The 13,447-nt window shown below is 43.2% G+C and overlaps 1 protein-coding gene across 1 annotated transcript in view; it reads left to right on the plus strand.

Moving 5' to 3' along the window:
- The window catches only part of BLTP3A (bridge-like lipid transfer protein family member 3A), a 65,946-nt gene that overhangs the window by 42,487 nt on the left and 10,012 nt on the right, over positions 1-13,447 (plus strand). Inside the window, exons 9-14 of the mRNA XM_047732922.1 lie at positions 4,349-4,435; positions 4,958-5,128; positions 5,506-5,645; positions 6,057-6,198; positions 6,700-6,893; positions 7,094-8,550. Coding sequence (XP_047588878.1) covers positions 4,349-4,435; positions 4,958-5,128; positions 5,506-5,645; positions 6,057-6,198; positions 6,700-6,893; positions 7,094-8,550 — 2,191 coding nt within the window. The remainder of the gene's footprint in view (positions 1-4,348; positions 4,436-4,957; positions 5,129-5,505; positions 5,646-6,056; positions 6,199-6,699; positions 6,894-7,093; positions 8,551-13,447) is intronic.

Genomic DNA, 13,447 nt, shown 5'->3' on the forward strand with positions numbered 1-13,447 from the left:
AAATGATAAAGTATTGATTATATTCATATAAGTAATAGTATGATTATTAAAATTAATTTCACCTTTTGAAAAAACTTTTTCATATGACTACTGGAAAATTTAAAATTACATATGTGGCTCACATTATATTTCTAATGGATAGCATTGCTCTAGAACTGTGTGTCCAATAGCTACATCTGGCTGTTAAAATTAAATAAATGAAAAAATTCCGTTCCTCGTTTGCACCAGCCACATTTCAAATACTCGGTATAATCTATAGACCATGAAAGATTTTCATCATCACAGAAAGTTCTTTAGGACAGTGCGGCTCTAGAGGGTCCTTAAAGGCTACATTTTTGGGGTTTTTTGGTTTGGGTTTTTTTGGTTTTTGTTTTTGTCTTTTGGTGAAAAAATTTAGATTTAGCTAGCTGGACTCAGTTTAGATGATCCCAGTTTTGTTGGCAACATCCAAAGCCTCAGTCAGGAGCCAGAAAAACATATGCCGCCCTCTTTCTATCAAGCCTGAGTTCAAGGTGTTGACCTTGGCCATGTCAGTGTCCTAGAGTTTCTTCACAGCCTGTTTGATCTGGTCCTTGTTAGCCTTGACATACATAATGAACACAAGTGTGTTGTTGTCTTCTATTTTCTTCATGGCTGACTTGGTGGTCAGGGGGGACTTGATGAGGGCATAGTGATTGGGCTTGTTTCCCCTGAGGGTGCTCTTTTGAGGGTATTTGGGTTGCTAGGTGACATGTGGATCTTCCTTTTTTTTTTTTTTTTTTTTTTTTTTTTTGTGACTGTGGATGCTTTTCAACACCACTTTCTTGGCCTTCAAAGCCTTTGCTTTGGCTTCGGCTTTGGGAGAGGCAGGGGCTTCATTTTTTGCTTTGACACCATCTTTGTGAAAGGGATCTACTTGCTTTTTCATTAAGGGACACCATAGTCTGGGATGTTGGGCCCTTGAGTAACAAGCATACCTCTCCCTTGGTATTGGAGGTAAAATTATTGGAAACTGGTGGGTCGTTGGCGACAGTTTGGCTTGAGGTTGGGCAGCACTATCTCTTAAAATAAAATTGGAACAGTGTATATTCTAGCCTTCAGAGAAGAGGCTACTGGTTGATGGGGAGGAGTGTCACTTGCCTGTTTTTAACGCTTCTTCCTTAGGATGAGACCTGTGACCCAAAAATTTTCTTTATCACTCTTAAGGCCATGCTGTCCTCATCCTCAACCTCAGCTCATTGGAGAATTTTAATTACTCATTTATGGAGACTGTTTACCATTTATGTCTCATATATGATTATGTGTTTATAATTAAATATGTTGATAATTGCTAATTCTATTTGATTTTGATTTTAATTCTAGACCCTATTTTAATATGCTCAGTCTCTATAGTTTATTGTTCTTTTTCATCTAAATAATTCCAATGGAGGGAGCATTGCTATGAAACCTTCTTCCTCCAATACCCTCAGTCATACATTTTTAAGTAGGATGGTATCACCCAACAGCAGTTGCAGATTGGCTCTTTCTTTTTATTATTATTTTTTTAATTTTTATTTTTTTTAAAGATTTTATTTATTTATTTGATGGACAGAGATCACAAGTAGGCAGAGAGGCAGGCAGAGAGAGAGGAGGAAGCAGGCTCCTTACTGCAGAGAGCCTGATGTGGAGCTCCATTCCAGGACCCTGAGATCATGACCTGAGCCGAAGGCAGAGGCTTTAACCCACTGAGCCACCCAGGCACCCCTGGCTCTTTCTTTTTAAACACCTTTATTGAGATCGAATTTACATTCCATAGGGTTCACCCATTTAGAATATATAACTCAGTGTTTTTTTAGTATATTCATGGGGTTGTGCAATCATCACTACAATCTAATTTTAGAACATTTTCGCCCTCCCTAAAAGAAATCATGTACCTGTTAGCTATCACTTTTCCATTTTGTAGCTCTTTTTTTTAAAGATTTTTTTTTTTAAATTTGACAGATAGAGATCACAAGTAGACAGAGAGGCAGGCAGAGAGAGAGAGGAGGAGGCAGGTTCCCTGCTGAGCAGAGAGCCCGATGTGGGGCTCGATCCCAGGACACTGGGACCATGACCTGAGCCGAAGGCAGAGGCTTTAACCCACTGAACCACCCAGGTGCCCCTAGAGCTTTCTTTAAAAAAAAAAAAAATCACTAAAATTAATTTTAAGAAATTTATTTAAATTTTCCATTTTTTTGCTGAAAAATACTTTTGAATAATTAAAAAATTTGATTATATTGCTGTTGTATATTTCTATAAATCGCTAATTTGCATGTATAATTTGATACATTATAATTTATATAAGAAATAGGTTTCATTAAATGTTACTCAGCAAATATATTTATAAAGTTGTTAAATATTAATAACTTTGTTTAGATTTAACTTTTTTTTTTTTTAAAGATTTTATTTATTTATTTGACAGAGAGAGATCACAAGTAGACGGAGAGGCAGGCAGAGAGAGAGAGAGAGAGAGAGAGAGGGAAGCAGGCTCCCTGCTGAGCAGAGAGCCCGATGCGGGCCTCCATCCCAGGACCCTGAGATCATGACCTGAGCCAAAGGCAGCGGCTTAACCCACTGAGCCACCCAGGCGCCCTAAATTTAACTTTTAATTGAAAAGAATAATTTAGTCTTTTGTCACCCTGTATTGAATAAAAGGAGTAAACTTTATACTTTTTTTTTTAAATTTTATTTACTTATTTGAGATAGAGTGAGCAAGAGAGAGCAAGAGAGAGAGAGCATGAGGTGGGTGGGAGAGGGAGAGGGAGAAGCAGGCTTTCCACTATGCAGGGAGCCTGATGCCGGGCTCGATCCCAGGCCCTGGGATCGTGACCTGAGATGAAGGCAGACGCTTAACCAACTGAGCCACCCAGGCGCCCCTGTACTTATATTCTTTTTATGTATAAAGAACAGACGGACATAGTACATAAACAGATATATAGTATATCCATGGTACGAAAATTTCACAAAGAGGCAATTAGGAAAAAATATCTAAGTAAGTTCCTTAGAAGTAGTGATAGTGAACAAAAAGATTGAGAAAAAGGAACATGAGTGTAGAATGGTGATTAGTCCAGAACTTGAGGTGGTGAAATCCAGACAAGATGGAAATGGACCAGCTTACACCCAGAGGATCCCATGGTATTTACCTTCACCCTAATAAGAGATAGAAATGTAGAACAGAGTCGGTCAGACAATATGCATATGTACGAGAAGTAGTTTCTATTCTAACTACTCTACTAACAATTCTTAGAGTGTAGTTGGAGAGGTAAGGTAGCAGTAGGGAAAGTTTGGGATGCCAGGTGGCTCAGTCAGTTAAGCATCTGCCTTTGGCTCAGGTCATGGATCTTAGGGCCCTGGAATCAAGTCCAACATTGGGCTCCATGCTCAGTGGGGAACCTGCTTCTCACTCTGGCTATTCTGCCTACTACTCCCCCTGCTTGTGCTCTCTCTCTCTCTCACACACACAAATAAATAAATAAAATCTTGAAAAAAAAAAGAGGGAAAGTTCATTCATTTAGTGAGAATTAAATGTAAATTCAAGATAAACATAATATAGTATTTGACTTAATGCTAGAAATTCTAGTTTACCTACAATATCCTGTATGTATATTTTACAGTTTCCTTGTTAGTGCATTGTTTGGTGTTCCATAGTACTGTGTATGTATTTTATGTAAGGATTGTATAATTAGCTCTGAGGCCAGAATATGAAAGGAAATAATGTGGCTTCTGTTTGGGGGAATTTGGCTTATATCTCTCCAGATCTTGGGCCGAGGAATAGCAATCCTGGCATTGTTAGGTTTTGGGGAACCAATCAATCAGAATTTTAAAGTGTATATATATAAAATTTTAAATTTTAAAGGATACCTAGGATTGTAATCCCTGAATCCTGAGTTTTGCTGTTTCTTTTGCCTTTCTGGAAATCTGGCAGCCATTTACAGAGATAATATACTTTTTTTGGGTGTTGTCCGTTGACCATTATAAATGAAGAGAGGAGGGCCTCAGACTTCTACATCACTTGACATCATGGCCTTTGAGTTGCACTTGTGTATCAACCAGGCTTTTTTTTGTAGAGAAAGAGGGGAGGCAGCCGGGGCGTGGAGGTCAGGGCTGGAGGGTAGAGAGAGAAAGAATCTTAAGCAGGCTCCACACCCAGTATGGAGCCAGACGTGAGGCCCAGTCTCACAAACCGGAGATCATGACTTGAGCCAAAATCAAGAGTTGGTCACTTAACCAACTGAGCCACCCAGGTGCCCTCAGGCTTTGGAACTGATCCTCAGAGGATTGAAGTACTTCAAGTGCTATTTAGGCTTCTGTGTTTCTTTTGCCATTGTTCACCTTTATTTTTCTTTTATAGGTGTCTCCGCAAACAGACTCATGGGCGGTGCAATGCAGCTTACTTTCCGCAAGATGGCATTTGACTATTACCCCTTCCACTGGGCAGGTAGGACAGTTCTGAACGGCAGCAGTGCTAGTACGTCCCAGGTACCCGTGTACTGAGGACAGATTCCTGGGTTCATTCCTGACTTCCTAACAGGAGGGTGTGCCAGGAATTGCAGCTCAGAGGGGTGTTGGGAATAGCCCTCTTCAAGAAACTTGTCGGGTCTGCTATTGATGATTCTTTATCAGTGGTGGGAAGAAGTAGGAGGAGAGGCATTGGTTGAGATGTTGCTTTTGACTCTGTGCTCTGCCCCTTACTTCCACTAGTTTTAGAGCCTTTCGAGTCGTCTGTGGTCAAAGATAGTGGTAGTCAGCAGCTGGCCTTTTAGGGAACCCTAGGGAAAAATCACATGTGGAATCCAGAAGAACTTGAGTGTTCCCACTAGAGAATTTTTACTTACCCCAGAAAAGTCTGGATTGGGGTGAGGGATCAGATTCTGAACTATGACTATTCCAATGGAAGGGGAAAATCAGAATGTTGGATCATGATCTTGGACCAAAACCTTTTTGCTTCTTTGTTGCCTAGGGGACAGCTGCAAGCATTGGGTACGGCACTGTGAGGCCATGGAAACTCGAGGCCAGTGGGCCCAGAAGTTGGTGATGGAATTTCAGAGTAAAATGGAGAAGTGGCAGGAGGAGACAGGTCTCAAACCGCCTTGGCACCTGGGAGTAGATTCTCCCTTCAAGAGGAAAGCAGGTAGGTTACAAGGAGCTGGAGGACTCCCATTGCTTAGCCTCTTGCTTTTACTTTCGAATATCCAGTGAAGATAAAGCACTGGACTAGCTAATTACCCAAACCTCAGCCCAGGGAAAGACATCAGCGACTTTTTTCTTTGCAGAGTCCTAGTTGTCTTTAGGAGTAGCTGCAGTGTTGAGGAGAGGTTGTTGTCACCTTTATTCCATAGGCTGTGACCTTGAATACAATTTTTTAGTTCCTTCTAGGAGTTTGATGGTTTTAAGCTCTCTTTCCTACATACAGCCTTAGTGATCTTAGGATTTTTACTTTCCTAATTCTATTAGTAATGAGAGTTGAATGTACCTGATTCTCTTCCCTACCTTCTTATTTTTATTTAGATTCTCTCTCCAGTCCTCGAAAGAACCCCCTTGAGAGAAGCGCCTCTCAGGGCCAACAGGCTGCCTTTCGGCCTCCCGCCTGGAATCGCTTGCGCTCTAGCTGCATGGTAATACGGGTGGATGACTTGGACATCCACCAGGTGAGAAGCCCAGGATGCGGGGAGACACGGTTGGAAAGGGGTGGAGCAGTATATTTGGAAGGCAACAGGTGTGAACAAGATTGTGGAATTCAGGGGCTGCTTCCCTCACTTCTGAGGGGACAGATAACACTGGTCTGTTTCTTTCTAAGCGCAGATGGCTGCTGAGAGCAGGACCTGGGGTTCCCTCAGTTCCCTCTGATACCCTACTACAAACCTGCCCCTGAGAGAAATGAACTTGCAGATAGTGTGAGCAGGTGTGAGAGCGCCTGCAGTACGTGTGAGAGGCATGCTGCTCCCTGTGGCAGACTTGGCAAGGCTGACAGTGGCTTTCTAGGACTTCAGAGGAAATTGAGGATATTCTATTCTCAAGGCTGTCTAGGTGCGAACAGCAACTTGTGTGTGGTTGTGTAGGTTTCTACAGCTGGACAGCCGAGTAAGAAGCCGTCTACACTTCTTTCCTGCAGTCGGAAGCTTCACAGTCTTCCCACTCAAGTCTCGGCCATTCATATTGAGTTCACAGAGTATTACTTCCCCGATAATCAGGAGCTTCCAGGTAAGCATCTGATCTGGTCACTTCTTTTTCTTTTCTTTTTTTTTTTTTAAAGATTTTATTTATTTATTTGACAGAGATCACAAGTAGGCAGAGAGTCAGGCAGGCTGGGGTGGGGAGGAAGCAGGCTCCCTGCCGAGCAGAGAGCCCCATGCGGGGCTCGATCCCAGGACCCTGGGATCATGACCTGAGCCGAAGGCAGAGGCTTTACCCCACTGAGCCACCCAGGTGCCCTTGATCTGGTCACTTCTTACTTTTTAGCTCATGCTCTGCACATCTGCCAGCCTTGGGGCCATGGCTTGTATTCTCATTTGTCGCTAGGAATTTTAGGTGTTCGAGCTAGTTTAGCACACCTTTGTTAAAAACTCCGCCTTGTATAAATATGCACCTTGCTTTCTTCATAATAAAATGTATGTCAGCTGGTAAGTAGGAGTCGAGTTGCTACTCTGTACACAGCGATTCTTTCTTTCTTTCTTTCTTTTTTTTTTTTTTCCTGCTTTCTAGTTCCCTGTCCCAATCTCTACATTCAGTTAAATGGTCTGACATTTACTATGGATCCTGTCAGCTTGCTCTGGGGAAACCTCTTCTGCCTGGATTTATACCGCAGTTTGGAACAGTTCAAAGCCATCTACAAGCTGGAAGATTCCAGCCAGAAAGATGAACACTTGGATATACGACTGGATGCCTTCTGGTTGAAGGTAGGGGAGAGTGGGATTTTCATTCCCTGTTGGCAGCCCTAGCTGCATTTCTCCCAGGGCTATGATTCAGGGTTCTGCTCTGTTCCTTAAGAAAAACAGTGTAACAGTCCAAATGGTTGGTCTTTTATGCATGTATTAATAGCAGGTTGTGGAGCTACTCGGGTGTCCATTCTGAATTGGGTTTCATTTTCTTTCTGAAGGTTAGCTTTCCGCTGGAGAAGAAAGAGCAGGCTGGGTTGCATCGTCCTCAGGCCCTCGTCTTTTCTGCATCGGGCATGACTGCCACCAATACACGTCATGCCCCACATTGTAGCTGTCCAGACCTTCAAAGTCTCTTCCGAGGTTTTGCAGCTACTGAGTTCTTTCATTCCAATTATGTTCACTTTCCCAAGGTTCCAGGTGGTTTTAGCCTTCTGCACATGCTTTTTTTACATCATGCTTTTCAGATGGATTCCCGTCTCCCTCAACCCAGTTCCCTCCCTCCCCAGAGGCTTAAGGCTTCCCAGGATCTGTGGTCCATCCACTTCACCCAGATCTCCTTGGACTTTGAGGGAACAGAGAACTTCAAAGGCCATACCTTGAATTTTGTGGCCCCCTTCCCCTTGTCCATTTGGGCCTGCCTACCCCTCCGCTGGCAGCATGCTCAGGCACGGAAGCTCCTTTTGACCACAGAAGGCAGGCTGAAACCATCTGCTAGCTTTGGCAGTCCTGTCCATTCTGAAGCCCTTGCCCCTGATGCCATGCCCCATCAGAGGTCAAAGACTGAGCATGATTTGAGAAGCCTGTCAGGCCTTACGGAAGTCATAGATGTTTTGAGAGAAGGCAGCAGTAATGTGGACAGCAAAGGGCCTCTGGCCGAGCTTGAGGATGCCGCAGATGTTCACATGCTTATACACTCCCCTGCACATGTCCGCGTGAGGCTTGACCATTACCAGTACTTGGCTCTGCTCCGCCTGAAGGAGGTACTACAGGGTCTTCAAGAAAAGCTGACTAAGGACACAGAGGCCGTGACTGGCTCTCCTCTGCAGGACCAGACAGCTTGCATCGGGGTCCTCTTCCCCAGTGCTGAGGTGGCTCTGCTCATGCATCCTGGCCCAGGGGCTGTTGAAGCTGACTCTGCAGGCTCAGATACCACCAGCCTCATTGATTCAGAGCTGTCTCCGTCAGAGGATAGGGAGCTGAAGTCTGATGCCTCCTCAGACCCAGGCCCAGCAAGCCCCGAGAAGGTTCTGGAGGATAGTGGCGTTGAAAATCCAGATGCATCCCAGGATATGCCAGTGCCTCTCCATAGCAATGGAGAATTACAGGATTCAGATTCTCTTGCACAGCAGGAGGCAGGGAAGGGCCATGAGGCAGTGGATTCCTTACAGGCCAAGAGACTGAACAGAGCTCAGGCATCTGCCTCACCAACTGTGTTGAAGCCCCCAGGTGGCAGGGATCCTGCTGTGAATGGACAGGCCGAGATCATCCCCTTAAAGAACATTGAGGGAGAATTGTCAAGTGCTATTCACATGACCAAGGATGCTACAAAGGAGGCTCTGCATGCCACTATGGACCTCACCAAGGAAGCTGTGTCTCTGACTAAGGATGCCTTCAGTCTGGGCAGAGACCGCATGACCTCCACCATGCACAAGATGTTGTCCCTGCCCCCAGCCAAGTGAGTGGCTCTCTGCCTTCTTCATTCACCCTGTTTCTTCCTCCTAACTCTGGTCGTTGGGCCTAAGGCCTCCTGCCGTGTGTATTGTTAGACTGGGGAATGGCATAGAATGGCCTCTTCAATGTAGCGAAGCCTTTAGTTTTCAGTGCTGTGTGCAGGGCAGTGGAAGAATTTTCTGGCTACTTAGAGGATATAGGTATACCAACTGGATAGAATTATTTTCAAGACTACATCTAATTCTGTGATAGGAGAAGAACCAGAAATTGGATTTGCACCTGCCTCCATATAGCTTAGCCTATTCTTGGGCAGTTTTCAAGTCAACATTTACTGCTACATAGGATTTTCTCTCCTCTACTGATGCACTATTATTGATACAGATATACTCTGTGAGAATAATAATAATAATGATACCTGGCATCTGTATGATATTTTATTGTTTTTGGTGGCCTTTCACATAATATTTTGTTTGATTTGCTCCTCACAGCAACCCCATGAGGTAGCAATTGAAATTCCTCAGATAGAAATATCCTCTGTTTATAGCTGAGTGAACTGAAGTTTCAGAGGATGAGCCATGGGTCCTGTATCTTGTAAACAGAGAAGCTGGGGCTTTGGATTTGCTCTCTCAGGTATACCTCATTAATGACAGAATAATAGAGAAGGAAGAATTTCATATGCTCATTCAACAAAAATTTTTCAAAACATTTTTGTTGAATGAGCATATGAAATTCTTCCTGTGTCAGACACTGAAGATACAGTAGAGAGTGAGCAGAACAATACAGAAATGCATAATCAGAAGAGTGGAGAGGTATGGACTTTTCCATTGGTGCCTTGTGGTTTTACGAATGATAATGAAGACTGTGGGAAATCTTTGTTGGGATGCTTTGTGGTTTGGGGACCATGGTTTGAAGAGCAGTGGCTTTGGAGCTTTGTCTAAGTGGATTGTGGATCTAAGTGGGTCTCTAAGCAATGTCAGTGTTACTACTTGGCTAGGCACAGATAGCCTAGAACGAAACCTTGAAGGGATAAATGATATAATAATACTAGGCAACACTTACAGAGTGCTTTCTTTGTATCGGGCACTGTCCCAAATCCTTACAATATTAATCCATTGAATTCTTGTAACAACCCTGTAAGACAGGTACTAGTATCAGTCCGCATTTTACACATGAAGAAACTTGCTCAAGATCACACAATTCATGAGTGATGGGGCGAGGACTAAGAGGCTGGACTCCCAGCCACCAAATGTGTCTTTCTAAATGGAGAAGCGTAAAGGAGATGGGAAAAGAGGAGAGAGAGGTGATAAAGGGAAAAGAAAGGTGTCTGACACAAGCCCCTTTTCAACCCCCAACCTTGACTTGCAGATGACCCCAGTCCCTTGACCTCTTCTCAGTCCTCTCTGTCCTTGGCTGTTCTGTGGCGTTAGCCTTGCCGTTGTCCTGACCGCTTATAGCCCTGTGCAGCCCCTCACAGCGCACTTCTTGGCAGGAGTCAGTCCTTCCTTCTTCCTTGGCTGCTTTCGTCTCCCTTCTGTCCTATAAACCTAACTGCTCACTGCACTAGGCTTTCTGTAATCTGATGACTTTTATCATAATCTTTATGTTTTAAGTTATAAAAATGATTTGTGTTCATTCTGTCGACAATGTAGAAAAAGAAGAATAAAGAAGAAAACAAAGTCCCTTGTGACAACACAGTGCAGAGATAGCCACTATTCACATTTGGATCTGTTTTCTTCCAGTTTTTATACCTTTGTTTGGGTATGCACGTGAATGCTTATATGTGTGTTCACATACACCATACACAAATATTATTTTTACTGTAATAGAATTATTTATCATCTAGAAAATTTCCAGTTGTATTCACTTAATGTTTGTGAATCATTTCCCATTCATGAGGTGTCTGAAAACATAATTCTTAATTGCTCTGTTGTATTCTGGCAAATGGATATATCCTAATTTATTCATTTATCCCACTATGGGAAGGGTTTTAGTGTGTTTCCAGTTTTTCTCAGAACCAAAGCTGGTTTTTGTTTCTGTGAACATTACTCTTTATGCATATCTAAATCTTTAGAATGAAAACCTAGAAGCGAGTTATTTTTGGGTCAGACGCTGCAAACATTTTTAAGTTTCTTGGTTTGCCAAACTTTAGGAAGGTTCATATCAGTGTACTTTTGTACACTTTCTCTCTAGGTTATTTTATTCTTCTCCTGACCTCTGCTCTAGTCTGTATTTTCACTTCTGATTTTCTCCCCTCCCCTTTTCTTCATCAAAAATTATGTACCACACATAGTTGCCCATGGATTTCCCAGGGGTGTGGTGAACTTCAGATACATTAAAATAAATTCCCTATCCCTCCACAGACCAGTTCTTTCTTTTTACAGTAGTATCGTTCTCCTGCCTCTTCCAGCCGTTTGTAGGATTCTGACTGTAATTCCTAGAGCAGGGATTCTCAGACTGAAGCATGCTTCGGAATCATCTGAGGGGCTTCTTAAAACAGATTGCCAAGGGGCACCTGGGTGGCTCATTGGGTTAAAGCCTCTGCCTTCGGCTCAGGTCATGATCCCAGGGTCCTGGGATGGAACCCTGCATCGGGCTCTCTGCTCGGCAGGGAGCCTGTTTCCTCCTCTCTCTCTCTCTCTCTCTCTGTCTGCCTCTCTGCCTACTTGTGATCTCTGTCTGTCAAATAAATAAATAAAATCTTAAAAAAAAAAAACAAAACCAGATTGCCAAGTCCCACCCTTAGAGTTCCTCATCCAGTAGGTCTGAGACAGGGCCTGAGAATATGCATTTCTAAGCCCGTTCCCTCTCCCCATTGGTGCTGATGCTCCTACCAAGATGGAACTTTGAGAACACTGCATTAGGGAGTCTCATATCCATTTTTGCTGTCTGTTCCTGCATGTGGACTATTTCCATAAACTATTAATTGATATCCTCATTGGAGGTATTTTCCTCACTAGCTTGTTTGAAAGAGCCAGGTCAAACTTCTTAAAACACAGGTCTGATCTTGTTACTTCCCTTCTCTAAAACTTTTAGCTTTTTTCTTCTAACCCCTGAATTTAGTTTGAACTTATTAGTATGGCATAATCAATTATTATGATATCTTCATGTGGCACTTTTTGTTTTTTGTTTTTTGTTTTTTTTTTTAAAGGTCTTATTTAGGGCGCCTGGGTGGCTCAGTGGGTTGGGCCGCTGCCTTCGGCTCGGGTCATGATCTCAGGGTCCTGGGATCGAGTCCCGCATCGGGCTCTCTGCTCGGCAGGGAGCCTGCTTCCCTCTCTCTCTCTCTGCCTGCCTCTCTGTCTACTTGTGATCTCTCTCTGTCAAATAAATAAATAAAATCTTAAAAAAAAAAAATAAAGGTCTTATTTATTTACTTGACACAGAGAGAGAGAGAGATCACAAGTAGGCAGAGAGGCAGGCAGAGAGAGAGGGGGAAGCAGGCTCCCTGCCGAGCAGAGAGCCCAACCCTGAGATCATGACCCGAGCTGAAGGCAGAGGCTTAACCCACTGAGCCACCAGGTGCCCCTTGTTTTTTTTGTTTTTTAAGTAGGCTCCACACTGGGGCTTGAACTCATCTGAGATCAAGACCTGAACTGAGACCAAGACTCGAATGGGTAACAGACTGAGTCACCCAGGTGCCCTGCACTTTACAGTTTTTTTTTTTTAATTTTATTTATTTATTCTACAGACAGAGATCACAAGTAGGCAGAGAGGCAGGCAGAAAGAGAGAGAGAAGCAGGCTCCCTGCTGAGCAGAGAGCCTGATTCGGGACTCGATCCCAGGACCCTGAGATCATGACCTGAGCCGAAGGCAGCGGCTTAACCCACTGAGCCACCCAGACTGTTTTTTAGAATAGTTTTAGGTTTATAGGAATATTGAGCAGAAGGTACAGAGATTTCCCGTATATACCCCCTATGCTTTATAGTTTTAAAAGCACTTTCATATATAATCCTTTATCCAGGTTTTTCTGTAATCTGGCTGTAACCCCTGTGGTAAAAAGTGGGGGCAGGGGGAAACACTTAGCAAGAAGTTAGGAGACTTGGGTTTTTCTTAATTCCGTCTTTAACTATGACCTTGGGTCAGTTTCTTCTTCTATAAAATGGTAAGATTAAATGGTAAGATTAAAAGATCTTTAAAGTTTTTTTTTTTTTTTTTTTCACTGTGTTGTGCCTTTTTAACTTTATCTTCTACTGCTCTTCCCAACAAAACCCAAGCTCTAGCTGGGTTAAGCTACTGGCTCCCAAGGTACTTTTTGTTTTCCAGCTCCATGTGTTTGCTCTTGCTGTTTCTTCCCCATAGAATGCTCCTTCCCTGTCTCTTCACAGCCCTTCAAGGGCTCCTTCAAATGCCATCTCCTTCTACAAAGCCTTTCCTGATACCCGTCTTCGCATCCTTTCCCCTCTTTGATATTGCCCAGCCTTTGGCTTGTACCTCTGTCCCTCTCTTACGGTGTATGTGATATACTCCCATGTGTTGGTAGGTGTTTCTGAATCTTGTCTCTCCTGATCATTTACACATTCATGGAGGACAGAAGATGCCTTGTTCATTATATTATTCACTCCACACCCCTACCTTGTGCCTCATATTATGCCTTATATGCAGAAGTTTTTCAGTAAATACCTGTGGAATGGATGTGGATGGCTTCAGGTGTCCTTCATTTGTACTGGGGCTGTAGGTAGATTGTCTCTTTGTATATGGGATGCCTTGAATAAACTTGACATTTAATGTTGATATGGTAGAGCTACTTATCCAGTTTAAAATGCTGGATTCAGAAAGGCCAGCAGTTGAAAAATGGTGTGACCCCCTTTATAGAAGATAATAGTTGACATTAAAGTTAATAATTGGGCTGAAAGGGATGGGCATTGCAAGGGAAAAAGCATACCTTCAAACCATATTTGTAG

This window comes from Lutra lutra, chromosome 6, assembly GCF_902655055.1.
Source record: "Lutra lutra chromosome 6, mLutLut1.2, whole genome shotgun sequence".
Taxonomy (NCBI): Eukaryota; Metazoa; Chordata; class Mammalia; order Carnivora; family Mustelidae; genus Lutra; species Lutra lutra.